The sequence below is a fragment of the Myodes glareolus genome, chromosome 9, assembly GCF_982192425.1.
Source record: "Myodes glareolus chromosome 9, mMyoGla1.1, whole genome shotgun sequence".
NCBI classification, from domain to species: Eukaryota; Metazoa; Chordata; class Mammalia; order Rodentia; family Cricetidae; genus Myodes; species Myodes glareolus.
In genome coordinates this window covers 13961745-13988431 of record NC_142034.1, presented here as the reverse complement: position 1 = coordinate 13988431, position 26687 = coordinate 13961745, and the positions used below count along the sequence as shown (strand labels likewise).

The 26687-nt window shown below is 39.0% G+C and overlaps 1 protein-coding gene across 4 annotated transcripts in view; it reads left to right on the top strand.

Annotated features, from left to right (window-relative positions):
* The window catches only part of Cep112 (centrosomal protein 112), a 410571-nt gene that overhangs the window by 164919 nt on the left and 218965 nt on the right, over positions 1-26687 (top strand). For all 4 annotated transcript variants that reach the window (XR_015738731.1, XM_087909848.1, XM_048446068.3 and 1 more), the window contains one exon: positions 18988-19095. Coding sequence is in view for 3 of the 4 variants with exons in the window: in XM_087909848.1 (XP_087765974.1) it covers positions 18988-19095 (108 nt within the window). In the remaining variant the exon portion in view is untranslated. The remainder of the gene's footprint in view (positions 1-18987; positions 19096-26687) is intronic.

Genomic DNA, 26687 nt, shown 5'->3' with positions numbered 1-26687 from the left:
GACCTGGCCATTGATAAGCAGGTAGTTCTATGGTATACTGTCTTAGAGTAAAGCTGGGCCATATGGTAGCTCTCTGTATCATCTACATATTACTCTTCCATCAGACATAAGCTAGCAAAAATGGTCCCTCGTTCTGTAAGTTGTCTCTTCCCTTGACTGCTTCCTTTTCTGTGCAGAAACCTTTTAATTTCATACAGTCCTGTTTGTCAGCTTTTGGTTTTATTTCCTGCTCTGTTGGAGTCTTCTTCATCAAGTCCTTGACTGTGCCTGTATCTTGAAGTGTTCTTCCCTATGTTTTCCTCTTAGCAGTTTCAGAAGTTCAGGTCTTACATTAAGGTCTTCATTCCATTTAGTTGATTTTTGTATGAGTTGAGAGCTAGGGATCCAGTTTTATTTTTCTTTTACTTGTGGACATCCAGTTTTCCCAGAATCATTTGTTGGCAAGGTTGTCTTTTTCTTCTAATGTATGTTTTTTGGCATATGTGTCAAAAATTAGGTTTCTGGAGTTGTTTATTTCAGGGTCATCTATATTGTTCCTCTGGTGTGTATTTCTGTGTTTGTTACTGTTGCACAGTTGTAGGCGGGGGCTGATTGTTTCCTGGCCGCCTAGATGGGAAATAATTGCACAGAAACTATATCAATTGCAACACTGATTGGTCTATTAGCTCACATTTCTTATTGGCTAGCTCTTATATCTTTTCTTTTTTGACATTGGGGAGGCTGTTTAATGGACCCAGAACAGGACAAAGTAAAAAACTTTCCAAGGACTGGCCACGGGAAAAGGCTGTGCACAAGTAGCAGGGGATGCTAGGGCCATGACTCACTTGCCTGGGGGAGGGAGAGGCATGTTCCCAGGGCCATTTTAGGGGAGTGGGGGTCTTAGCATGGGGACATAGGATCTGGGTGCACCTATGGCTGAGGATGGACTACTTATATCTTAAATTAACCCATCTCTGTTATTTTATATTTTATCACAAGGCTTGTGGTTTACCGGCAAGGTTCCAGCTGGTGGCTTACATCTTTCTCCTCCAACAGCTTCATGGTGTCTCAATGACCGCACCTACTTTCTCCAAACATTCAGTTTAGTTTTCCTGCCTAGCTCTATTCTGCCCTATCACAGGCCAAAGCAGCTTTTTTATTCAATAACCAATAAAAGCAACCCATATACAGAAGGGCTTCCCACATCAACTTCCCTTTTCTGTCTAAATTAAAACTGTTTTAACTTTAACATAGTAAAATTACATATGACAAAACAAGTATTAAGCAAGAATTACAGTTACTATATATATATATATATGTAGTATATATAGTATACTACATATACATATACACATATATATTATCTTTTATATAACTAAGGAATATATATATTATCTTTTATATAACTAAGGAAAACTATGATTATAACTGTCTATTCTTCAACTTCATCAAAGTCTCCAGAAGGATATAATATTACCTAAGTAAACAGGAATTTCCAACTTCCAAAACTCTAGAATTGACAGAGACATCTTGCTGCCTGGACAGTCACCCAAAGTTCTTCTGTACTGTTGGGTCATCCAGTCTTCAGCCTACAGGCCCATAGTATCTGGCAGACTTTTCCATGAATCAGGAAATTTCAAAGACAGTTCTGCCTATGTTAGTTTGTCAGTCATTTTCTTTTGTGTCCTGCAGAATGTCTGGCAGTCTCATTCATGAAGCAGGAACCCCAAAGGACAGTCTCACCTTTAGGCAAGTTCATCAGTCATTTTCCTGTGGGTCCTACATGTTCAATTCATAGAGCATAACACCAAACAGTCCAGGCAAGAACAGTTTTTTTTTTCCCAAATGGCTAACAAACCCCTTAAGGTGCTACTTCGATGTCCATCTTCATCTTGAAATAGTTGGTGCTGTCAGGAGCAGATGTGTCTCATTGTCATGAGAAGTCCTAAGTTCTTAAAACATTTTAATGCAATGTGGATCGCCGTCTCCAACTCCATCCATCACCAGATGAAGGATCTATGGTGATAAGCAAAATATTCATCAGTATGGTTATGGGCCAAGGCCAGTTCAGGCACCCTCTCCTCTGTCTAGAGAACAATCTGAGGATCTCTCCTTGGACCTGGAATCCCATTTATAATCAAGTCTCTAGTAAACCCTAAACTGACTCCCTTAGTTGAGGTATATTCTTCCCTGATCCCATATCTATCCTTCCTCCCTCCCCCCCTCCCAGTCCCCCGAGCATTCCCCATTCCTCCCCTGCTCCCTTCTCCCAAACCCTCTCCCCTTCCAGCAACCCCCCCCCAAGCACCCGAGGTTACCTGGGACTCTTGTCTATTTCCAAACTCCAGGAGGAAAACTACCTGAATTTTCTTCAGGTTCACCCTCCTATCCAGCTTCTCTAGGATCACGAATAATAGGCTCAAAGACCTTTAATTATGGCTAGAATCCACTTATGAGTGATTTTTTGAGGATTATGAGTGAATCCTCTTTTTGGGTCTGGCTTACCTGACTCAGTAAAGAGTTTTCTTTTCTTTTCTTTTTTTTAATTATTTTTTTTATTTTTTTTAAATTTTTTATTTTATTTTTTTATTTTTTATTTAATTTTTACTGGGAACCCCTCCAGATTCAAGTCTCTTGCAAACCCTAAAATGGCTCCCTTAGCTGAGATATAAACCTCCCTGCTCCCACAACCATGCTTCCTCCCTCCCCCCTCTGATTCCCCCAAGCCATCCCCAATCCTCCCCCTCTCCCCTCTCCCTGACCATCTTCCCTTACTTCCACCCCCCCACCCCCCATGCACCCAAGTTTGCCTGGCAATCTTGCCTAGTTCCACTATCCAGGAGGATAACTATATGATTTTCTTCAGGTTCACAATGCAATATTCTGTAGGTCTTTGAAAGGTTTGACGATTATCTAACTGAAATATATCTTTATATATATAGAAAATCTAACTAACATGACTACAAGCTTAACTTTATAGGTGACTATCTATTAACCTGTATTTCTTAATTTTAGTTTACATTTTTAAATGAGCTGCACAAATACAATACCTTAATCAAGAGCAGAAATAGAAATATAACAAAATTGACCTTAAATTTGTATCGATAAACCAAGATCCATAACGATGCAAAGTATTCACCTCTATAATATATCCCCCTTTAAATGTAAACAAACATTTATAAACAATATTTTGGAATTTGGATGTATTTCTTTCCAAACTGCTCCCAGCTTTTGATGGGCAAAGTAATTTAATTGCTCGGCCTCCTGAAAGAACCAGGGTACTTGTTGGCAGCATGAACCAGGAAGCTGCTATTTCTTATGCTGAATCAGTAAGCCTTCTCTTAAAGGAGCCTCAGCACTCCTGCATGTTACCAGCAAACAGCGCCCATCCAAATTTAAAAAAAAAAATGCTGACTACCAAGAACCTATGCTTAACTCTGTTATTTTGTGTCTAGAATTCCTTTCCAAACTTTCTCAGGTTTTGCGTGGATGTAGTTGACAGCTGAACTTTGCAGAACACATTTGCTGGGATGCTGAGGTAGTTCTGTTTTTCTTCTATGCTCCATGGTGTGGTCAGCCATGGCAGATAATGAGTAAGTGGCCAGTCAGCTTTCAGATCAGGTGTTATTGGTGGCAATTAACTGTTGGTGGAAGCATGGAAAATGCAGAAAACAGAAGCATTTCTTTTGTTTTCCTGTATTACATCTGTATCATTTTTGGACCAATTGAATACAAAGGTTCCATGAGTGTTGTTTACATTAAGAAGTCTGATTGCCAGGTGATGAAATCGCTTCTGTATATCCCATCTCAATCAGAATTGCTAGATTTTCTCTGGAACTATGAGAGAGAGTGTGAGTGTGTGCTTTACCTCAGCATTTATGGTACAAGAGGCCATGCCCAAGTGGGCTGGTATCTTAAAGCTTACTGGCTGAAGAATTTCCCACAGCATACATTGCTTAAGATAAAGCATTGTGGGCCATCCAGCATTACTCTCTTTGTTCAGAATTGCTTTGGCTGTTCAGGGTGTTTTTAGTGTTGTTTTTACCTATGTATGTGAATAATCTCTATGAAATTTTAGAGGTTGTATTGCATCTGTAGATTGCTTGTGTAAACAGCCATTTTTACGGTATTCTGTGCATTCATGAGTGTGAGGTCTTTCTGATGTCGTCTTCAATTTCTTTCCTCACCATTTTAAAATTTTCATTGTAGATGGCTTTCCTTTGGTTAGATCTACTTCCCATTATTTTATTTATTTTCAAAGCTATTGTGAGATTGTTTTCCTGACTTCTTTCTTGGCAAGCTCATTTTGGGGAGATGGAAAATTACTGTTTTCATTTGCTGATGTTGGATCCTGATGCTTTGCTGAAAGTGTTTATCAGAGTGGAAACTATCTTTCTGGTCTCCTATATGTAGTATCATATCATCTGCAGGTATAGATGAGCTTCTTCTGTTCTTTCTTATTGCTCCAAGACTTTTAGCATTTGTTGAATTACAGTGGAGAAAGTGGACAGCATTGTTTCTTTGCTGATTTCATCAGAAATATTTCAAACTTTTATCCATTTGATATAATATTACCTGTAGGTTTATTGTATAGAGTCCTTATGATCATGAGATATATGTCTCTTGTTTTTAATTTCTTCAGGACTTGCATTATGAGTAGATATGTGATGATTTTTGGAATCTATTGAGATGATCATGTGATTGTAAATGGAGGTTTCTATCCTGCCCAGTCCCACAGCAGTTCACTCTCAACAAAACACTTATATTTATTATTTACTGGTTAACCTATTAGCTCAGACTTATTATTAACTAGCTCTGACAACTTAAATTAACCCATAATTCTTGCCTATGTTAACTATGTGGCTTGATACCTTTTATCAATGAGGCATTCTCACTTTGCTTCCTCTGTGTCTGAGTGATGGCTGCAGACTGAGCCTTTCCTCTTTCCAAAATTCTCCTAGTCTGTTCACCCCACCTATACTTCCTGCCTAGCTACTAGCCAATCAACATTTTATTAAACCTATACAAGTAACAAATCTTTCTAGGGTACAAGAACATAAACCCCAGCATGTGATATTTTTCTTTGAGTCCTCTTATGTGCTATCCTTTACTAATTTATGTATGTTGAGCTATCTTTATGATCAAATCCTTTTGAATGATTTTTAATCTGATAATTGAATCTCTTAAAAAAGAAAACAAACTCTTTTTTATTTATATACCAATCCCAGTTCCTACTCCCTTCCCTCTCCCATTTACTCCACCTAACCCCTGCACTTCTCATCTACTCCTCAGAGATGGTAAGGTACATTGCTTTGGGGAATGTCCATGGCCCTCCCTACTATATCCAGGCTGAGCAAGGTATCCATCCAAAGATAATAGGTTCTCAAAAAGCTAGTGCAAGCAGTAGGGATAAATCCTGGTGCCACTGCCAGTGGCCTGCAGTCTGCCCCAGCAATACAACTGACATCCACATTCAGAGGGAATAGCTTGGACCTATTTTGTTTCCTTCTCTGTCTGGCTAGTGTTGGTGAGCTCCCATTAGCCCAGGTAAACTGTTTCAGTGGGTGAACCCATCATGATCTTGACCTCTTTGCTCATGTTCTCACTCCTCCCACTCTTCAACTGGACTTTTGGAGCTCAATCCAGTGCTCTGATGCAGTTCTCTGCCTCTGTTTCCATCAGTTGAAACATAGATGAAAGTTCTATGGTGACTGGCAAGGCCAGTTCGGGCACCCTGTCCTCTGTTGCTTAGGGTCTTATCTGGGATCATCCTTGTGGATTCCTGGGAATTCCTCTAGTGTCGGGTTTCTTGCTAGCCCCATAATGGCTCCCTCAATCAAGATATCTCTTTATTTGCTTTCATCTCTGTCCTTCTTCCTTCTTGACTATTCCATTCCCTCAAGTTCTCCTTCTCCCTTCCCTTCTCCCCTCATCTTCTCTTTCTGCCCTCCCTACTCCCCCCACCCCCAAGCTCCCAATCTTTTAAGGAGTTCTTGTCTATTTCCCATTTCCAGGTGGATCTATGTACGTTTTTCTTAGAGTTCATCTTGTTACTTAGCTTCTCTATGTTCATGAACTATAGGCTCAATATCCTTTGCCTTACAGCTAGTATCCACTTATGAGTGAGCACATACCATGTTCATCTTTTTTTTGTCAGGGTTACCTCACTTGGGATGATTTTTTTTCTAGTTCCATCCATTTTCATGCAAATTTCAAGATGTCATTGTTTTTTACTGCTGAGTAGTACTCTAATATGTTAATGTCCCACATTTTCTTTATTCATTCTTCGTTTGAGGGGCATCTAGGTTGTTGCCAGGTTCTGGTTATTACAAATAATGCTGCTATGAACATAGTTGAACAAATGTCATTGTAGTATGATTGAATATCTTTTGGGTATATGCCCAAGAATGGTATTGCTGGGTCCTGAGGTAGATTGATTTCCAATTTTCTGAGAAACCACCATACTAATTTCCAAAGTGGTTGTACAAGTTTGCATTCCCACCAGCAATGGAGGAGTGTTCCCCTAATTCCACATCCTCTCTAGCATAAGCTATCATTGGTGGTTTTGATCTTAGCCATTCTGACTGGTATAAGACGGTATTTCAGAGTTGTTTTGGTTTGCATTTTCCTGATGGCTAGGAATGTTGAACGTTTCCTTATGGGTCTTTCAGCCATATGAGATTTTTCTGTTGAGAATTCTCTGTTTAGTTCTGTACCCCCATTTTAAATTGGGTTATTGGAATTTTGATAGCTAATTTCTTGAGTTCTTTATATATTTTGGAGATCAGTCCTCTGTCTGATGTGGGGTTGGTGAAGATCTTTTCCCATTCAGTAGGCTGCCCTTTTGTCTTATGGACTGTGTCCTTTACTTTTTAGAAGCTTCTCAGTTTCAAGAGGCCCCATTTATTTATTGTTGTTCTCAGTGTCTGTGCTGCTGGTGTTATATTTAGGAAGTGGTTTCCTGTGCCCATGCCTTGAAAGTGACTTCCCACTTTCTCTTCTATCAGGTTCAGTGTGGTTGGATTTATAATGAGGTCTTTAATCCATTTGAACTTGAGTTTTGTGCATGGGGATAGATATGAATCTATTTTCATTCTTTCACATGTTGACATACAGTTATGACAGCACCATTTGTTGAACATGCTTTCTTTTTTCCATTGTATATTTTCCATTGTATATTTCTTTGTCAAAAATCCCCTAGCGTGTGATATTTTTGTTTGAGTCCTCTTATGTGCTATCATTTACTAATATATGTATGTTGAACTTTCTTTATAATCAAATCCGACTTGATCCTTTCAAATGATCTTTTTAATGTGTTAATTAAATTTTTGCAAGTATTTTATTGAATTTTTGCATTATTATTCACCATAAATTAACATTTAATTTTCTTTGAATATGTGTGTGCATGCATGCATGTGTGCTTGTGTTCATGTGTCCTTATATGGTTTTGTAACAAGGTAAATACTAACTTATCAAATTACATAGCAGAGGCCTGGCGGCAGTGGTACATGCCTTCATTTCCAGCACTCAGGAGGCAGAGGCAGGCGGAGCTCTGTGAGTCTGAGGCCAGCCTGATCAACAAGAGTTAGTTAGGATAGACTCCAAAGCTCAGAGAAACTCTGTGTCAAAAAACCAAACCAAACAAAACAAAACGAAAACAAAATATATAGCAGAACTGAAACTTCCAGTGATAATGTAATCTTAGAAACCAATATCCTTTAATTATTTCATTTTTTGAGATTATAATGACATAATTTTTATGTATAGTTTGATTGTATCATTTCTGCCTTTCCTTTCCTTTTCTTTCTCCAAGTCCTTCCATAAAACCCTCCCTGCTCTCTTTCAAATTTATTGCCTCTTTTTTCACTAATTGTCATTAAATATATATATGTGTGTGCTTGTGAACATAAAGGAATATGTATATTCTTAGATATATAAAACCTGTTCCATCTATATGTGTTTCTTTATGTATATGTACATTATTTTGTTATATAACATTTTTACATTTTGAGAATAAGCATATACATTTATAAATTTCATGCATTCATATATTTTTATCATTTACATCCCCAACTCATTCCTATCCTTCAACTTTTTCTGGATCCTCTTTTTTATGTCACCCTCTAAACTTTCTTATTTCTTTTTCCTCTACCTCCTCCTCCTCTTCTTCTTCCCTACCCACTGAGTTCATTCAGTGATTACCATGGATTCATGGGTATAAGGCCATCCACTGGAGCATGGTAAATCTACCAGAGACCATACTCATAGAGAAAACTGATTCTCCTTACCCTTAGTGTCTTTAGCTGGAGGTTGGGGCTCAAGTGCCCCTCCACGATCATGATGGAGTGTTAACTGATGTGACCTTGTGCAGGCGACCAGAGCTTCTGGGAATTCAATACTGCAGCATCCTGTTGTGTTCAGAAAACACTGTCTTACTGCAGACCTCACTGCCTTATGAATTGTACATCTTTCCACCCTCTTTCTCCCATGTTACCTGGGAGCTTTTTAGATAGGGCAAGTGATGTAGATGTCCCGTGTATAAGTGAGCCATCCCTCAACACTTGGTTTCTGAATTTTGACCAATTGTGAGTGTCTCTATTAGTTGCAGTCCACTATACAAAGATGCTTTCCTTATGAGATCTGAAAGCTGCACTAATTTGTGGTTCTAGAGATAGATATTTAGAAGGCAATAGAAGTAGGCTCACATTTAGGGCCTCTGAACTTTCCAGCTGTGTGTTCTTGGCCAGATTAACAGTTACAGCTATGAGTTTCTTCCTGTGGAGTGGACCAGAAAGCATTTGGCTATCTCCCATAATATTCATGCCACTGTTGAGCCCATGGACATATCATGCCAAGCCAGTCATTATTGGAGCACAATCAAAGAATCACAGGTGGGTAAGACTCTGGAACCATCATTTTAAGAACCTTACCCATACATAGAAAGAGGTGGCCATCAAATGTGGGTAGTTAAAATTACAGGTAGCCTTTGGTGATTTGCTTTTGGAAATTGAACCACTCCTCAGATCAGCTCTGTTCTGTGCTATACCAGGCTCCAGTTTCCAACTTCACCAAATTCACCAGACAACCTGCCTGTGCCTCATTTTTACCTTAAGAGTCTGTGTGCTCTTCTTACTGGCTATGCACCATGTCTCTGTGAGCTGAGTGAGCTCACACATTCATACCCGAACGCCTAGACCCGAAATAATCACCCAGAAACTGTATTATTTGTAATACTGTTTGGCTAAAAGCTTGAACGTATTTCTGGCTAGTTCTTATATCCTAAACTAGCCCATTTCTATTATTTGTGTATCCTCAAATGGCTGTGGCTTACTGGTAAAGTTCCTGCACGTCTGTCCCTGGCAGCGGCTACATGGTGTCTCCTGACTCTGCCTTCTTTCTCCCAATATTCAGTTTAGTTTTCCCTGCCTAGCTCTATTCTGCCCTATCACAGGCAAAAGCAGTTTCTTTATTCATTAACCAATAAAAGCAACACATATACAGAAGGACTTTCCACACCATTTCCCCTTTTCTGTTTAAACAAAAAGGAAGATTTTAACTTTTACATAGTAAAATTATGTATAACAAGACAGGTATCAAGCAAGAATTACAGTTAGAAGCCTCTCCCAATGGTGTAGTGCATGCCTTTGTAAACTTTCTACTTCTCCACATTCTGTCTCCATGGCCTGTTTTCATGAACAGCTCTTGCCAAGCCTGGATTGCTGGGTGGGGTTTATTCACACTTTTGAATATTAATAGTGATGACATAAGCAGGATGTTGTTTTGGTTGTCTCTTGTTGAAGGAATGGTTTCTATTACACATCATTTGCCAAGTACAATCAGATTTCTGAGATAAGAAAGCACCACTTTTATAAGTACTAAGGAATTCCATGTGTGATGGAATCCTTACAGCTAGGTTTCTTCACACATCAATCAAGTGATATTCACATGAGGATCTTGAGTAAATGTTAAACAAAATGTTAAAATATATTTGGTAAGACATGACAGATTAGAAGTCTCCTATTCAAGATTATCAGTTATTAAAAAAAAGTGTATGGCTGGTATAGATTACATTATACACGGGAATACCACAGTAGAGTCATTGTGTGGAGGGCTGTGTTGGGTCTTCTGTAGCCTCCCTCCCTTTCCTGCTTGTATCTGCATGCTCTAGTTTTCCTGAAAAATGTTTGCGTAGAAGCCCGAAGAGTGTCAGGCATCTCCCTGTAGTAGGAGACCGCTATAGAAAGCAAAAGGGGTTTATAAGCTAAAAAATGAAATGTTTAGCTTGTTTAAGAAAAGACTCTGTTTCCACAGTGAGACCTATGAATGAAAGTAAAAACAAACTTTTAAAGATTTGCTTCATGCTGTTTCTTTAACTTTGAGGAACTTTTCTCCTTGTTTGTAAGAGTCACTTACTGATAATTATAGAATCACATATCTTCATTATTAAAATAGAATAGTTACTTATATTTAAAAACAGAAATGGGGTATGTTTACCTTTAATAAAAACAAATGACTGAAAGAAACAACTGTTGTATGCCCTGTATGAAAATTCTTTTTTGTAATTTAAAATTGTTTTTCCATTTTATATACCAACCCCAGTTCCCCTTCCCTCCTCTTTTCCCTCCCTCTACCCTCTCCCCACTTCCTGCCCCCATCCACTCCTCAGTGGGTAAGGCCTCCCTTGGGAATCAACAAAGTTTGGCATACTAAGTTGAGGCAGGACCAAGCCCCTCACCCCTGTATTAAAGCTGAGTAAGATATCCCACCAAAGGGAATTGACTCCAAAAAGCCAGTTCATGCACCCAGAATAAGTCCTGGTCCCATTGTCAGCCCCCCAAACAGATCAAGCCACATAACTGTCACCCACATTCAGAGGGCTTAGTTTGGTCCTGTGCACACTCTCCAGCTGTCTGTCCAGAGTCTGTGAGCTCCCACTAGCTCAGATCAGCTGTCTCTGTGGGTTTCCCCATCATGATCTTGACCCTCTTGCTCCTATGATCCCTTATCGCTCTCAGCTAAGCTCCAGGAACTCAGTCCAGTGCTTGGCTGTGAGTCATTGTATCTGCTTCTGTCAGATACTGAATGTAGGTTCTATGATGGCAATTAGGATAGTCACTAATCTGATTATAGAGGAAGACCAGTTCAGGGACCCTCTCCACTATTGCTAGGAGTCTTAGCTTGTGTTATCCTTGTACATTCCTGGGAATTTTCCTAGCACCAGGTTTCTCTCAAACCCCATAATGGCTCCCTCTATCAAGATATCTCTTTCATTACTCTCTCTCTCTGTGTCCCTCCCCCAACTCAGCCTTCTCAATCCTTTATGTTCTCATCCCCTATCCACTCCCTTCCACTCCCCAGTTTACCCAGGAGATTTTAACTAGCCCTCCATGTGTATCTCTCTTAGGGTCCTCCTTTTTACCTAGCTTCTCTGGGGTTATGCCTAATATCTACTTATGAGTGAGTGCATACTGTGTTTGTCTTTCTGGGTTTGGGGTACTTCACTCAGGATGTTTTTTCTAGTTCTATCCATTTGCCTGAAATTTTCAAGATGTCTGCAAAGCCACCACATGGATTGGCAGCTTGTGGCTCCAGGGTCTTCTGCCCTCCCCACTTTTCTAGCATTTTTCTTCTATGATAAATATCTTGGTTTACAGCCCTTTCCTTTTATTTTTTAACAGTCTTTAGATACTTGCTGTAATTTTACAGCTAGAAATCATTTTGTTTTACTATGATTAAAATTTTCAGAAAACCAGTTCTGTTGGCTAGTGGGTTGGATATTTAATCCATTAATGTTATGTTATGCTGTACATTTTATTAATTTTGGTAAAATCTCTGTTATGACCAGTGTTCTTTGACAGCTTGATGGACTCTAGAATTACCTTGAAAATGGGCATCTGAGCAAGTCTGTTAATGATTGTTCTGATTGCATTAACTGAACTGGGAGGAGCCATCCACTGTGGGCGCCACCATTCTTTGAGGGATGCTGAACTGTAAAAGCTGGAGAGGGAGATGAGCACTAGCACACGGGCAGCCTTCTTTGTTTCCTGATTGGCAGCCCAGTGTGACACCGTGGTGGACTGTGCCTTGCCGGGCCTGTCTCAGTTACTGTTACAGCATGATCATCGTGGTGGAACACAGACAGGCATGGTGCTGGAGCACTGGCTGGAAGCTTTATATCCTGTTTGGAAGGCAGCAGGCAGAAAAACAGACACTGGCCTGTCATGGGCTTTAAAACCTTCACAAATAATAGGCTCAAAGACCTTTAAAATTATGGTTAGAATCCACTTATGAGTGAATACATACCGTGTTCCTCTTTTTGGGTCTGGCTTACCTCACTCAGTAAAGCGTTTTCTATGTCCATCCATTTGCATGCAAAATTCAAGATGTCATTATTTTTTTTACCGCTGAGTAAAACTCTAATGTGTATATTATTCGTGATCCTAGAGAAGCTAAATAAAAAGACGAACCTGATGAAGATTATTTAGCTATCCGCCAGGAGGTAGGAAATAGTCAAGAGTCCCAGGTAACCTTGGGTGCAGGGGGGGTGGGTGGGAGGGTTGTTGGAAGGGGAGAGGGTTAGAGAGAAGGGAGTAGGGGAGGAATGGAAAAAGCTCGGTAGACCGGGATGGGGGGAAGGGAGGAAGGATGAATATGGGATCAGGGAAGAATATATTTCAACTAAGGGAGTCATTTTAGGGTTTATAGGAAACTTGATTATATATGGGATCCCAGGTCCAAGGAGAGATCCCCAGATTGTTCTCTGGACAGGGGAGAGGGTGCCTGAACCGGCCTTGGCCCATAACCATACTGATGAATATTTTGCTTATCACCATAGATCCTTCATCTGGCGATGGATGGCGATACAGACGGAGTCCCACATTGGAGCACCGGACTGAGCCCCCCAAGGTCCAAATCAGGAGCAGAAGAGGAAGAAAATGACGAAGGACTGCGAGGGATGCTATCACCCACTGATACAAGGGGTCGGATCTAATGAGAGTTTACCAAGGGCAGTTGGACTGCGACTGAACGAGCACGTGATCCAACCAGATTCTCTGAATGTGGCCGGATTCTCTGAATGTGGCTGGCCCGGAGTCTTTCTGAGAAGCCATTGACAATGACACTGGGACTAGTTTCCTCTGCATATACTGGATTTTTGGGATCCAGTCTGTTTGGATACTCACCTTCCTGGACCTGGAGGGAGGGGGGACGAACTTGAACTTCCCACAGGGCTTGAAACCCTGACTGCCCTTAGGGACAAAGAGGGAGGAGGAGAGGGAGGGGGGGAGTGGGAGGGTGTTGGGAAGAGGGGCGTAAATGGAATCTTTTATAATTTAATAAAATTACTTAAAAAAAAAGAATTCACAGCACACACACACACAAAAAAAAAACCTTAAAGCCCACCTTAGTGATGCACCTCCTCCAACAAGACCACCCTCCTAATGCTTTCCAAACAGTTCCACCCCCTGGTGACTAAACCTGCAGATACATGAGCGTCTGGGGGGACTTTCTCATACAAGTCATCACAAGCCCTTTGTCCCTTACATTGCTTTTGTTAGAGTGTTTTATCACAACATAAAAACCAAGGTGTTCTGTAATCTGGTAATGACTTATATATAGTTACTTTTTCTAGAAATGTTTGTACTTTTTGTTTTTCTTCTTTTTATACTGATTATTCCCCACACTAATATATGCAAAAGGCATCTTGCTTTCTTATATCAGATACAGTCCAGTGATAGAGCATGTTTTTAGCATTCCTGAAGCTCTCCAGTACAAGAAAAAAAAAACATCACTATCATTCATAGATGAATTCTAATTGCTTTTTTTTTTACTCAAGACTTTTATTTTTTATTCTTCATTTAGTTAGGCATATAAATAATTGTTTATTCGGCTTTCTTCCACTTGTTTTTGTTTTCCTTTTTTATCTGTGTAGGTGTGTGCTATACATGGATATGTATACATTTTCTGTGTGTATGTGAACCTGTGTGTGTGCACATGTGTGTGCATATGCACACATATGCTTGAGGTTGATATCAGAAATTATCCTTGATGGCTCTACCACCTTATTTATTGAGGCAGGCTCTATTCAAAGGAAACTTCCAAGAGCTTGCCAATGTGGGGAGACTTGCTAACCTCTTTCTTCTGGGGACCTCTTATCTCTGTATTCTAAGGTTATAGTCACAGATGGGCTACTACATCTGCCAACCCATTTATTTGGGTTTTCAGGATCCAGTCTCTGGTCTTTATACTTGTGGGGCATGCTCTTCAACCACTAGGCCATCTCCCAAGCCCTACTTCCTGGCATTGTATCTATCTGCTGACCTGTCTGTATATTTCTATGTCTTACATATCTATCTATGTATAGGTATCTGAAAATAATTGAAAGATAATTTCGTAGCGTTTCTTTAAATATTTATTAAATATAATAAAATATATTTCAATTATACAGTGTATAATTTTGTAATTGTACAACTTAGATTATGCATGTCATATTACTTATGATGTAATGACACACAGCACTTTACTGGAGAAAGACCATTTATTTTTTGTGACTATAGTTGGTGTAAAATGCTACATATTTATCCGTTGTACATTCTTCCTTTCTCCTACAACACTGGTCTTATTTAGGGAATCATCTAGTTAAAGACAAAGACAAGATATCCTGAGTAAATTGGGAGCATGGGGACTGTGGGGGAGGGTTGAAGTGGGGAGGGAAGAGACAGGGAGGGGAGTAGAGAAAGATGTAGAGTTGAATAAAAATCAATAAAAAGACTCTTATAGGAAGTGGTGAACATTTAGTGTAATTTAAAGGAATGAGATGCAGATTGGGCAGTCAAGTTGCTATTGATAGGGTCTTAAACTTGCAGAAGATTAGGGACAGAGGGCTGATTTTGGCTCACAGTTTGAGGGTGCAGTCCATCATGATGGGATAGGCATGGAAGCAGGAGGATAAATCAGTTGGGCACATTGCATCCGCAGAAAGCAGAGAGAGAGAGATTAATGATGGGGCTCAGCTTGCATTCTCCCTTTTTTACTGTTTATATAATCTGGGGCCCCAGCCTGTGAGATGATTTCATCCACATTAAGGGTGGATCTTCTCAGTTAATCCTCTTATAATTCTCTTACAGACGTGCCCAGAAATGTGTTTTTTACGTGATTTCAAGTCCAGTCATGTTGCCAGTGAAGAAGGAGCATCAGATCCTGGCTTAAAAGGGGTCTCTGACCTAATTCATCCCTTCTTCCCTTGTCTCCTTTCCTTTGCCCACTGCCCTCCCCTTCCCAGATGTCCAGAACTAGAGAGATCATTTTGCAACTGCTAGGGCAAGGTTGACACACAGCAGCTGTGACCCTGACAGCTTTGACCTCCTGTAGTTGCTTACTCTTGAACTTTCTTACATTGGGAAACAATTAAGGCCCATGGTGCATTTTTGAAGCCTGGAGTACCTGGATTTTCTCTTAGCAAGGAGTAACCTTGAGGCTCCTACCAGGAAGATCCCAATGCCGCTCACCGTTTCTGGTTCTTGCTTCTGTGCACACTGAACACAGAAAGGCATACAGTCCTGCCCCTGCTCCTGAAAAGTCTGGGCCCACCAGACTGTATTCTTGGGTTTCCTTGAAGCCAGAGTTGCACAATAAAGGAGCTCTTGCATCCTTTATTTTTGTTTGAAGTGGAATGGAATTTGGAATGATGATGTGTGGTGAAACAGAATCCTTTGTAGTTATGACAACTGGGAAGTCTAGTTTCAGATAAGCTTTAAAGAGTTGCTTTTTGTACTCCTAAAATTGTGGAAGGATGATGGAGTGGGGGTTGGCATTCTCGGTCAGTGTTATTCTAAAGTGAAATATATTTCATTTTTACTCCTTAGCCATTGTTATTTTCTTTGTTTTTCTTAACTTTTATGTTTTAAAAGTATTACTCTTTTCTATTCTGATTACAGACAATAATGCTTAGATATATAAAGTGTTAATTATAAAGTGCTGTTTTACAACTTTATGTATTTTCAATTTTAAAATTTATTTCTTTTATATTCTCTCTGTACTGAAGTAGTAAGCAAGAATCTGTGTTATGTGAAGTTTTGTCTAAAAAACTACTGAATGGGTCAAGTCTGCCATCCCCTATTTGCCCTCTATCTTTCCTGTCCCTTTACTTTTGTTTACTATTTATTTATTTATTTTAAGGTTTTTAGGATCCGGATCAAGTCTGCCATCCCCTGTTTTCTCTCTTGCCTTTACTTTTGTTTACTCTTTCATGGATTCACAAGAAAACTTTTTGTCTCTAAATATTATGATTTCATTATTTCTTAAAGCCACAAGTCACCATCATATATTTATGGTGGATCATATCATATCTTTCCATCATGTGGATGGCTCAAATGGGAGAGTTAGAGTCTATATACCTCCCTTCTTTGTGGTAAGATGATTGCTGGATCCTGAGGTTTGCATTATTGACTCCAGTCCCTCCTGGTGCAGATCACTAGAACTCCTCTTGTGTCGTTGAAACTTTGTCCTGAACAACATGTCACATTTCTTCCCCCTTTCTGCACTATTCTCTATGTTCCTTTATCTTGACTTTGTCAGATTCTACACGTAAGTGAGACCATGCAGCTTTATCTTCCTGCACTTGCTTATTTCATTTAACATGATACCTCCTCCCATGTTGTTACAAATGGCAGGTGCCCTTGTTTTCAAAGGATGAACAGGACTCTGTTTTGCATGTACCCAACTCTGTTTTGTGTCTGTGAATATTTGGAGCCATCTCATATTTAGGCTACTGTGAATGACACTACAATGAACACAGGAGTGCAAATATCTCTTCAACATAGCCATTTCAGTTACTAAGGAGATATATATATATATATAGTTACTGGATGCCAGATCAAATTACAGTTCTGCATTTATTTGAAAGCTCTGCAGTGTTCTCTAAGTTCACAGAGCTAATTTACGTACCCACCGACAGTCTCAGAATTTCCTTTTATTTTGCTTTCTTCTCAGCGCTATCTTTATCTTTTGAATAATAATCGATCTGATGGGTCTAAGATGCTAATTATGTTTTTAATTTAGTATTTTCTTAATAGTTAGTATTATTGAACATTCTTTTCATGAATCTGCTGGCCATTTGGATGTTCAAGACCTTTGTCTGATTTTAAATGACAGGGTTCCTTGCTGTGTTTTGATAGTGACCTTTTGTGAAACGCACTCCATCCACTGTCTAAGTGTCTCTTCACTGGATTGTCACAGCAGCTGTAAAGGAACCTTTGCTTTTATGTCTACTGTTGCTTTGTTGACTCTTCATTTTGTTGCTGCACCAGGAAATCTTTGCTAAGGCTAATGCCAAGAATCTTTGTTCATATATTAATTCCTATAGTTTTACGTTGTCAGGTATAATGTTTAAATCCCTCACCCATTTTGAGTTTTGTGTATTTTGTGTGAAAGAATCAAGTTCCACACTCTTAAGGTCGACAGACAATTTTTCAAATACATCTTTTGAAGAAATTTCTGTCTGTGAGATCCTGGCATGCATGTGAAAATCAACAGCATGTTCATTTCTAGACTCATATAACAGTAGTCAGTGTATCTGATTTTATGCCAATGTCATGCTGTTTTGATTTCTGTAGCTTCAATGTATATCTTGATGTCAGATAGTGTGATGGCTTCAGCTTTGTTCTTTTTGCTCAAAATTGCTTAAGGTGCCTGGAAACTTTAATGGTCCTTTGCAAATTTTAGGCTTCCTATATCCAGTTCTGTGAAAAAGGATATTGGAATTTGATAAGGACTTCACTGAATCTATGGATTACTTTGATTTGTGTAAACATTGAAAAACAATTATTCTAAGCAAAGAACACAGGGTATCTTTATATTGAATTATTTTCTTTGGTTTCTTTTGTCAGCACTTTATAGTTCTGATACATACATTCTTTATCTGTTTGTTTAAAGTTATGTCTAATCATTAGATTTTGTTACATTTCTAAGTTGTGTTGTTTTCTTTAATTCTTTTGTGGTGATCTATAATAACCTTCCTGGTCTTAGACTGCTGCTTTATATTTGGCAACTTCATTAAATTCATTTGTTAGTTCTGAAAGTTTTTAGTGACATCTTTGGGGTTTTCTATTTGCAAGATCAGTGATGATTTCATTTGTCTCAGCAAGCCCTTGCTCTATCTATCTCCAGAACCATGGAGAAAGGGTGAAAATGGATATCCTTGTCTAGTGCCTTCTTTTAGAGGAAGAAGCTTCAGTTTTCCACAGTTTGCTATGATGCTAGTTTGGAGCTTATTAACCTCATCATTATACTGCAGTACATTCTTTCTTTGTCTAATTTGTCAAGAATTTCTGACAAATTGAATGTTGAATGTTGGCTTTCAGAAGCTATTAATTACTCCTATAATCCTGGTAATGGGAGGCTGAATCAGGAGGACTTTGAGTTCCATGACAGCCTAGGCTAAATATAGGAAAACCACATTTTAAAAGGAAAGAAGACGTTGAATTTATTTATTTATTTATTCATTCATTCATTCATTCATTCATTCATTTTGGCTTTTTGAGACAGAGTTTCTATGTGTAGCTTTGGAGCCTGTCCTGGAACTCACTCTGTAGTCCAGGCTGGCCTTGAACTCACAGAGATCTGTTTGCCTCTACATCCCAAGTGCTGGGATTAAAGGCATTCACCACCACTGCCTGGCAACAATGAATTTTGAATTTTGTCTAATGCTCTTCCTTAAAGTCTTGTGATTACATAGATTTTTCTTTATTTCATTAATATAGTATATTTTAATGTTGTTATAGCAGTAGACCATAGTAGAACAATAGAACATAGTCAAATATGTACTAATTTTAATTTCCCTCTTGAAACTATTAAAATATACTAAAATAAATTGTCATATGTTTAATTATTTTATCAACTTTCCTTTCATTACTGATTTTTGAGGTGTTTAAGGTCTGGTATTTTAAAGGATGGGCAAAATTTAAGTTATGAAATTCAAGGTTTTTTAAAATTTGTTTTTTAACTTCCCAGATGGAAAAGGTGGAAGCAGACCTAACTAGATCCAAGTCTCTCCGCGAGAAGCAGTCCAAGGAGTTTCTGTGGCAGCTAGAAGACGTCAAGCAGAGATATGAGCAGCAGGTCAGCCCTTCGTTTTCAGGATACCAGTTAATTTTTGATAGGCATATAACCCTCTTTTAATCATCTCTTCTTATCAGAGAAATCTCTGTAAATAAAAATACAACCACTAATGTACTTAAAATATTTAATAAAGTGTAATGAAACACAGACACAAAAGTTTAAATATTCTACTGAAGCCTATTCAGGTCGTTTGTTATTCTGACTATTTAGTTGTGAACTGTATTGTGGGTCTTGATTCCCTCTAGCCCTAGGATGACTTGCTCACTCCTTTACAGGGTGGCACTGGGTCCCTGCCCTGTGTCTGCCTCTGCTAGCAGCACTAGTCATTGTCAAGGAGGCCGTCAGCATATGGATAAGAGTTGATGTGATTCTGAAGAGTAGAAAGGAGAAAGAGCATGCCCATAGGCTTCGCCATCTCAGGGCAGGAGCCTGATTACCAGCACAGCAGCATGGCTATGTGGGTGATCAGGGAAGCCCGAATCCCCCCTTGAGAGGCCTCATAACACCACAGGAAATTTTTAGGTCTTTGAGGCACAGCATTGTAGTTAGAGGGAACAGCAAGTTACAAGACCCCAAGAAGAGAGTAAACTGGGAGGAAGAAAACTGACAGACCAGTTAGAGAAATTTAGGGAGAAAATTCCAAGTGTGGGAGCAGGGAAGTAGACCCAAACTACAGTGGAAAGATTTTAGATTTTAAAAATCAAAAGCTCTTCTCTTTTTAAAAGTCTTTCAGAATATTTAACTACTACTAATTTTTTTTATTTATCTAATTTGCTTGTATTTAACATCTGGAAAAGCATTAATTGGATTTGTAACACAGGTTAATAAATTTATTTCTAAAGATATTTAAATCTTTGGAATCTTAAAGTAAGAATAATTTTTAAATTATACTTTAAGCTCCATTAAGCAGGTACTATATCAAAACTAATTAATCCCTTATGATCACTGGATTTTATTTCCTCTACTAATTGATAGCAATTAGTGGTTTACTTGAATTCAGTAAAAAGCACACCTGATCTGATATGTGTCCTGAGGGTTGTTGTTTTAATCTTAATATATTAGCAAAAATAATTGCCTGAGTTACTTCCATAGGGATGGTATGATCGCATCTAGTTAGAAAAAGAGTGCATTGGTCTTTCCTGTTTAGAATCTGACAATCCTTCTCTGTTTGGAACAGGCAACTCATGCCCGCCCTGTAACATCTAACCTGTGCTCAAGGCTTTACATCTTTTTAGCCCACATCACTTTTTTTTGTTATTTCTCTAGAATCTATCATATAATTTTGGACTTTAAATATGTTCTCTATTGAAAAATTGTTGCTTATAACTCTATATTATTAATCCTAGTTGTGAAGTGACCTGCTCAGAGTCCCAAGTTAAATTGTGTGTTAAATTATAAGAATGCTGAAATAAGTGGACTGGATCAAATGGAAGAGAGGAGGAGATGAACCTCCCCTATGAAGTATTTACACATATGTACAAAATATGTGTGTGTGTGTGTCTGTAGATTATTTGGAGTAATAGAAAGTTACAAATGAAATATATCACACTAAATCTATCTGGTGCAATCCTATGTCAAAACATGCAAACTATTTGATAAGAGGAATAAATTACATTTAGAACACCTTGTAGATTATCTCATTTGTATAAAATTAAAGGATATCTATATCGTGTTGTTAGACATACAAATTTAGTAAAAAAAATTTGAAAGACTACACACTTCTATGGCGTGAACACAGATTTGTAGGTTTGAAGTGTAATGAATGCAGACTTTCCCATCATGCCTTAGGTAACCCATTTTACTTGAAATTAACAAATCAATATGTGCTTTATATAGATGCTTAAGACATTAGAACCATTAAGGACAAGAAGCTATAGAAAAATATAGAACATTCGTATTATATTACTTTAAGTGATAAATGCATATTAATGAATAGAAAATAAATTAAAATCATACACATACACACAGACATGTACATATTATAAAAATAAGTATTAAAATCTGAAAAGAAAAGATAAAACATTAGTGGATTGTTTTCAAAGGCACCAAAATCTGGATAACATGCTATTTTCAAACTGTAAGGTTCAGTACAAAGGTTATTTTTCAAATCAGATTTTTAAAAGGAGTTGCATAATAGAAGAATGGTGTAGCCAATTTCTGATTATTATGTAATGGCATCTAAAAGTCATTTGGAAACATACCAACTTAATAATGTCTATTTCTAATGTAATATGCTTGGTCTACTGAGAAATGGAGAATTATTCCATAATCCTAGTGGTGTAAGAGAGGCATTTAGGAAAATGGAGTATCAAATATTATAGTAAGCAGTGTAGCCTGTGATTGGAGGCTGATGGAAAGATGTAGGGGCATATATAATATACATTTTAGCCAAATAATGGTCAATGTGGTAGCTTTAAAACTTTGAAAATTTTCTTAGCAGAAAAATTTATTGGTTAGAACAATATTCTCCAGAAGCCAGTTTATAAATTTCAGGTTTTTACTGTGAATTTTTATTTTGAGAAATGATAGCACATTAGTGACCCAACATGTCAGCCTGAATATGCCCCAAACTAACCCAACTAAACCAAGTTCATTTCCCTCTTTGACCCAGGTATGCCAGTGGAATTTTAGGGAAAGGGGAGTGGAAGTATGTTGACTGAGGTTTCTGTCCCACCCAGTCCTGCAGTCACTCAGTCCCAAAGAAATACACAGAGGTCTATATTAATTATAAATTGTTTGGTCTGTTAGCTCAGGCTTCTTATTAACTGTTATAACTTATATTAGCCCATAATTTTTGTCTGTGTTAATACCTTTCTTGGCTTGGTACCTTTTTTGGCGAGGTAGTCACATCTTGCTATCTTGCTTCCTCTGAGACTGGGTCACGACTGCAGGCTAATTCTTTCTGTTCCCAGAATTCTCCTGTTCTCGTTGCCCTGCCTCTACTTTCTGCCTGGTCACCCCACCTCTACTTCCTATTTGACTACTTGCCAATCAGCATTTATTTAAAATACAAGTGACAAAGTACAGAACATTGTCTCACAGCAGAGGTGGCCTGTCTGCTTTTCATGAGCAATGTGACAAGGGTCAGCATGATGGCACTATGAGAAACTTCTCTGTGAAGTGACAGCTTACAGAGCCATCTTTAAATGAGTCACTGAACTGAGACAGGTCTCTTTTAATCACAAGTGGTGATTTAGAATCAAACTTGTTGAAGTTAAGAATTCAGACAGGGAGTTAATATGTAGGATAACCCCCCCAATTTTCTGATGTTTCAAATTGACTGAAATTAAGTAGCTTATTTACTGGGATTAAACATGAAATGCTGTGCTTTGCTTTGGCTTAGAATATCAGCTGCAGAAATTTGAGGGTAAGTGAAAGGAAAGATGACAGAAAGAATCAGATCAGGGAAACACAGTGACCAGGACCACAAGACAGGATGTTTAAATAGCTATGGTCCTAGTCTGTCTACATCTTATGTCACATAAACAGTAAAAATTTGGGTCATATTTATGTAGGGCCCTGACAAACTTGAACATAGAATATAGCAAGGTCAGAAATTATGTCAGAGGGAACTTGTAAAGCATTAGATTTTCTAACCAAGAAGAGAGAAAACTAAAGCGAATTGAGTATCTTCCATTCTTACTGTAGGCCACAGCTCCCCAGAACTCCTTTGGGCCAAGCTCTGTTCTCTACATGTTCTGTCTTCATTTCCTGTACATGCTCATCTTGACAGTGCTCTCTATTCATTTCCCCCATCTTCTAGGTCTAGAGTACAAGCATGTCCAGTTATATCACTAGCTGTAGTTTCGCACTGAGTAGGTGACGGGTCAAACTAGAACCTGAGGTGTTCTCATAGCCTCCTCTCTAAACCTGCTGCTGGGAGTTCCAGGAGCAGAAATGGAACCCCAGTGCAGTTGGAATTGTTTCAAGGTAACTCTCTATTGAAGAACTTTCAAATGTGCACTGAAAGTCTATGAGAGCATGTTTCCCAGTGTCGAGCATCTTCAAGTATCTGTTGGGAGAGTTGGGAAGGCATGTTTTGCTTTTGGGGTTATCTCATTGTGAAGGTCCCTTCCACACTGAACATTCTGTGATTTTCTGCTCATCTGGTCTCAGCTTCTCCATAAGAGACGCACACTAGTCGTGTGCCATGACAGAGTCTTTCCTTATGTATCTACCTCACCACACTTTCTCATACACTTCCACCTACTTTCTCAGTTCCTATTCATATTCAAGTGTGACGTGCTTTCTACCATTTTGTCTTTCTTCTCTTCAAAGGTGAACATTTAGACACCGTGATTACGGCATTTCTACCCGAGCCCATGATTCTCTCACTGGGGCAGAGTAACCCCGCAGGGTGGTTAGCAAATAGGGTTGTGGAAGGTTCCTTATATTCCTCCGGAAGTGTTGGATTTATGTGATTATTTTAACAGAAAGCATATGGTTTTACTATTGAGGTAATATTCATATTAAAACAAACATAGACTTTGCTGCTTTGTAAAATACAAAATTCTCACAAAATTTTAATATGAAATTGGACATTTTCAATGAAGCTTTCAGTTTGCTTTCTGCTTAGGGCTGTGGCCTCAGGTCCTGGGGGAGGAGATGTGAGCATAAGTCATTTGCACTGCTGGGAAGGTTTTCGGTGGCAAAGTTTCAGAAGCACCTCCCCAGTCAATCTTTAGGTTTTATAATGAGGAGCTGACATTCAGAGGAAGTGAGAGAGTTGTGCCCTCTGGGCCTCAGTTTCCTTCACCAGGCTTGATTTGAGCCCCTCCCGTATAGAACACAACTTGCTGGGAGCGTAATGATGTTAGAAAAGCAAAGAACAAGTGGGCCGAATGCAGGCCCAGAGTGTACAGATATGGAAGAGCAACATCAAACACATGGGATAAATACTTACAAATATCCTGTAACGCCCAAGCTTCCATCAGGATTTCCTGTTCTTTCCTGTATGAGGCATTGGAAGAGAAAGACAATTCTAATTGTTCTTTCACAGATGACATTCATGTTGGAAACAAACAGCCAGTGAGGCAGGCTAGGGTTTCCTGAGCCATGGAAATGTGTTTTTGGCAATTCTATCTTATCTCTCTTTAATCTTCTATTTTATGTCTTCCCTTTAGACTACAAAGCCTTTAAAGAAAAATGTTGTTCAGCAGATAAACAAGTGATCACAATTTTCAGAAAGAGTAAGTGTTTGTTGTCAGTGATTGTGGAAAACAAACACGGGGGCCATCTCTAGCAAGGCCATAATCTGAATGATTGGAAACAAAATGTCTTGACAACAAACACAGTGGCAGAGAGAAACTGACTATTCTGCAAGATACACAAATGGGAATTTTTCAGTGAAGAACAGTTGGGATGTTGAAGGAGACTGTTTATTCTACACTAAATAGAAGACAGGAGGGAGAGTGGGGTGGGGGGAGATTTTCATTCATTCAGTGGCCTGGGTCATACAAAGTGTAGACATGTAGGCAGGGCCTAATCACAGATTGAGTTACTGGCTGAAGCAGAGGGACAGGGGCCCTGCTGTAACTAGAGAGGGATGGGTGGCATGGGTGTTCTGTTAATACACTCATGAGGTCTTATAACTGGAGGCGTGTCTTTTGAGATAGGGCAAGTGTGTTTATCGAGACTAGAGAGTTAAAGGAGCAGAAGAGTCCATCTGAGTGGGACTACTGCATTACTTTGGTGTTTCCAGAAAGAGCTGGCTAAACAGTGTTAGGAAAAGGTTGTTTCTTCATTGTTAGTCACCAAGAATTTGTGAGTCTCCCTAAAAATCTTTTCAAAATATAATTTTATATAATTTTTAATTTCTAGATGTATATAATTTATAGTACATCCATTACAGTGTACTGCTTTTTTACTCTTTGTATTCTATTTACTTCGTGCTTTTTGGAAAAAAAAAACAAGCAAAAAATTTTTCACTTAGCTTTTCTTATATATTTGATTTTCTTGTTACTGTTTTTTTATTTCCAGTACTGGGATAGAATCCAGGCTTTCATGTATGCTAGGCAAGTTCTCTCTCACTGAACTACATCCCCAGACCTACAATTTATAACAAATAGTTTTCCTCTGGCACATACTGTCCCTACAGGCTTCAGGATATGAACTCTACTCCTGGTCATAAATAGTCAAACTCAGAGATCCAAGTAGTAAGGCTACAGGCATTGGTCATGAGGACAAGGCCAAGTGTCTGGGTGAGGAGACAGGTTTTGTGAAAGTCAGAACATTCTGTTTTCCTTTTATTTGTGTGTGTTGTTAAAAGATAGGGGAGTGGCTAAGGTTTTCTTCCCACCTAGATTAGAGACTGGGAAAAAGAACAGGAATTAAGAGGGCAAGGGTGAAGACGGTGACCAGAATATGGAATATCTGTTTCATTTTAGAGGTGATTCATTTAATATTTCTTCCTGGGTAGTAACATGGCTCACTCACTCTTTGCATTGTCTTGTTCAGTTAGAATGTGAACAGGAGTCAGTGTTTTCTCATGTATTAGTTCATGGTTTAAGAAGAAATGCTTTGCATTAGCCGTTGTTCCAAAGGCTCAGGATATGGCGGTGAAGAATTTCTTTGAAAATTCAGTAACTTAAGATGAGGCAGTGACCTTTGTTTTCAAAATCCATAAAGCTGGCTATTCTGACTGTGAGTGGAGAGCTGTTTTAAAGAGAGTCATTTTTACATAGACTGACAACTGAGAACTCTAACGAACCCATACTTGAATTAGGACCTGAAGGATGTGAAGCAAGAACCTTCCTGAGGCTGGGATAGACTAGTCTGTGACTGGGGTGGAGTGAGCTGAGGGAGGTCGGCAGGAATGAAGTTGGAGAGGGCAAATCCTATCCAGTGATACAACAGACTATGGGAGTTTGGATTTTATTTGGAGTATGAGAAACCATGGGATCATTTGAGCAAGAGCTGCCTTCTATAGTTTTCAAATATTTCTCTGTCTACTGTAGTGGAGGCAGAAGAGAAGTGCATTCGGAGATGGCAAGAGAGCAGTGTCAGGGTTTCTATTGCTGTGATAAAATGCCATGACCAAAAACAACTTGGTGGGGGGGCAGTTTTATTACAGCTTATACTTCTATGTTGCTATTTACCAATGAAGGAAATCAAAACTCAAACAGGACAGGAACCTGGAGGCAGGAGCTGATACAGAGGCCATGGGATGGGGTGCTTACTGGCTTACATCTCATGGCTTGCTCAGCCTGTTTTCTTATGGAACCCAGGACTTTCCAGTTACGGGCAGCACCACCCATGATGGTTTGGGCCCTCTCACATCAATTGCTAACACAGAACAATCTGCTAAGGACGTTTTCTCAATGATTGTTTCTTCCCAAGTGATTCTAGACTGAATTAAGTTAACAAAGAAGCTAACATAACCACCATGGCTGGGACCATGTAGGAGTAGTAGGGCAATGACAAGTAGTCACACTGGGGCTCTGTATGACAGCAGGATTTGTCAGTACTTATGGAATGGAACTTAGATGGGACTAGATTTTTTCCACTAGGCAACTGGATTAGTGGTTGTGACAGACATTGAATTAATAGTACATAGAGAGAAAGTTCCAAAACTTAACCCAAGGCCATAACAA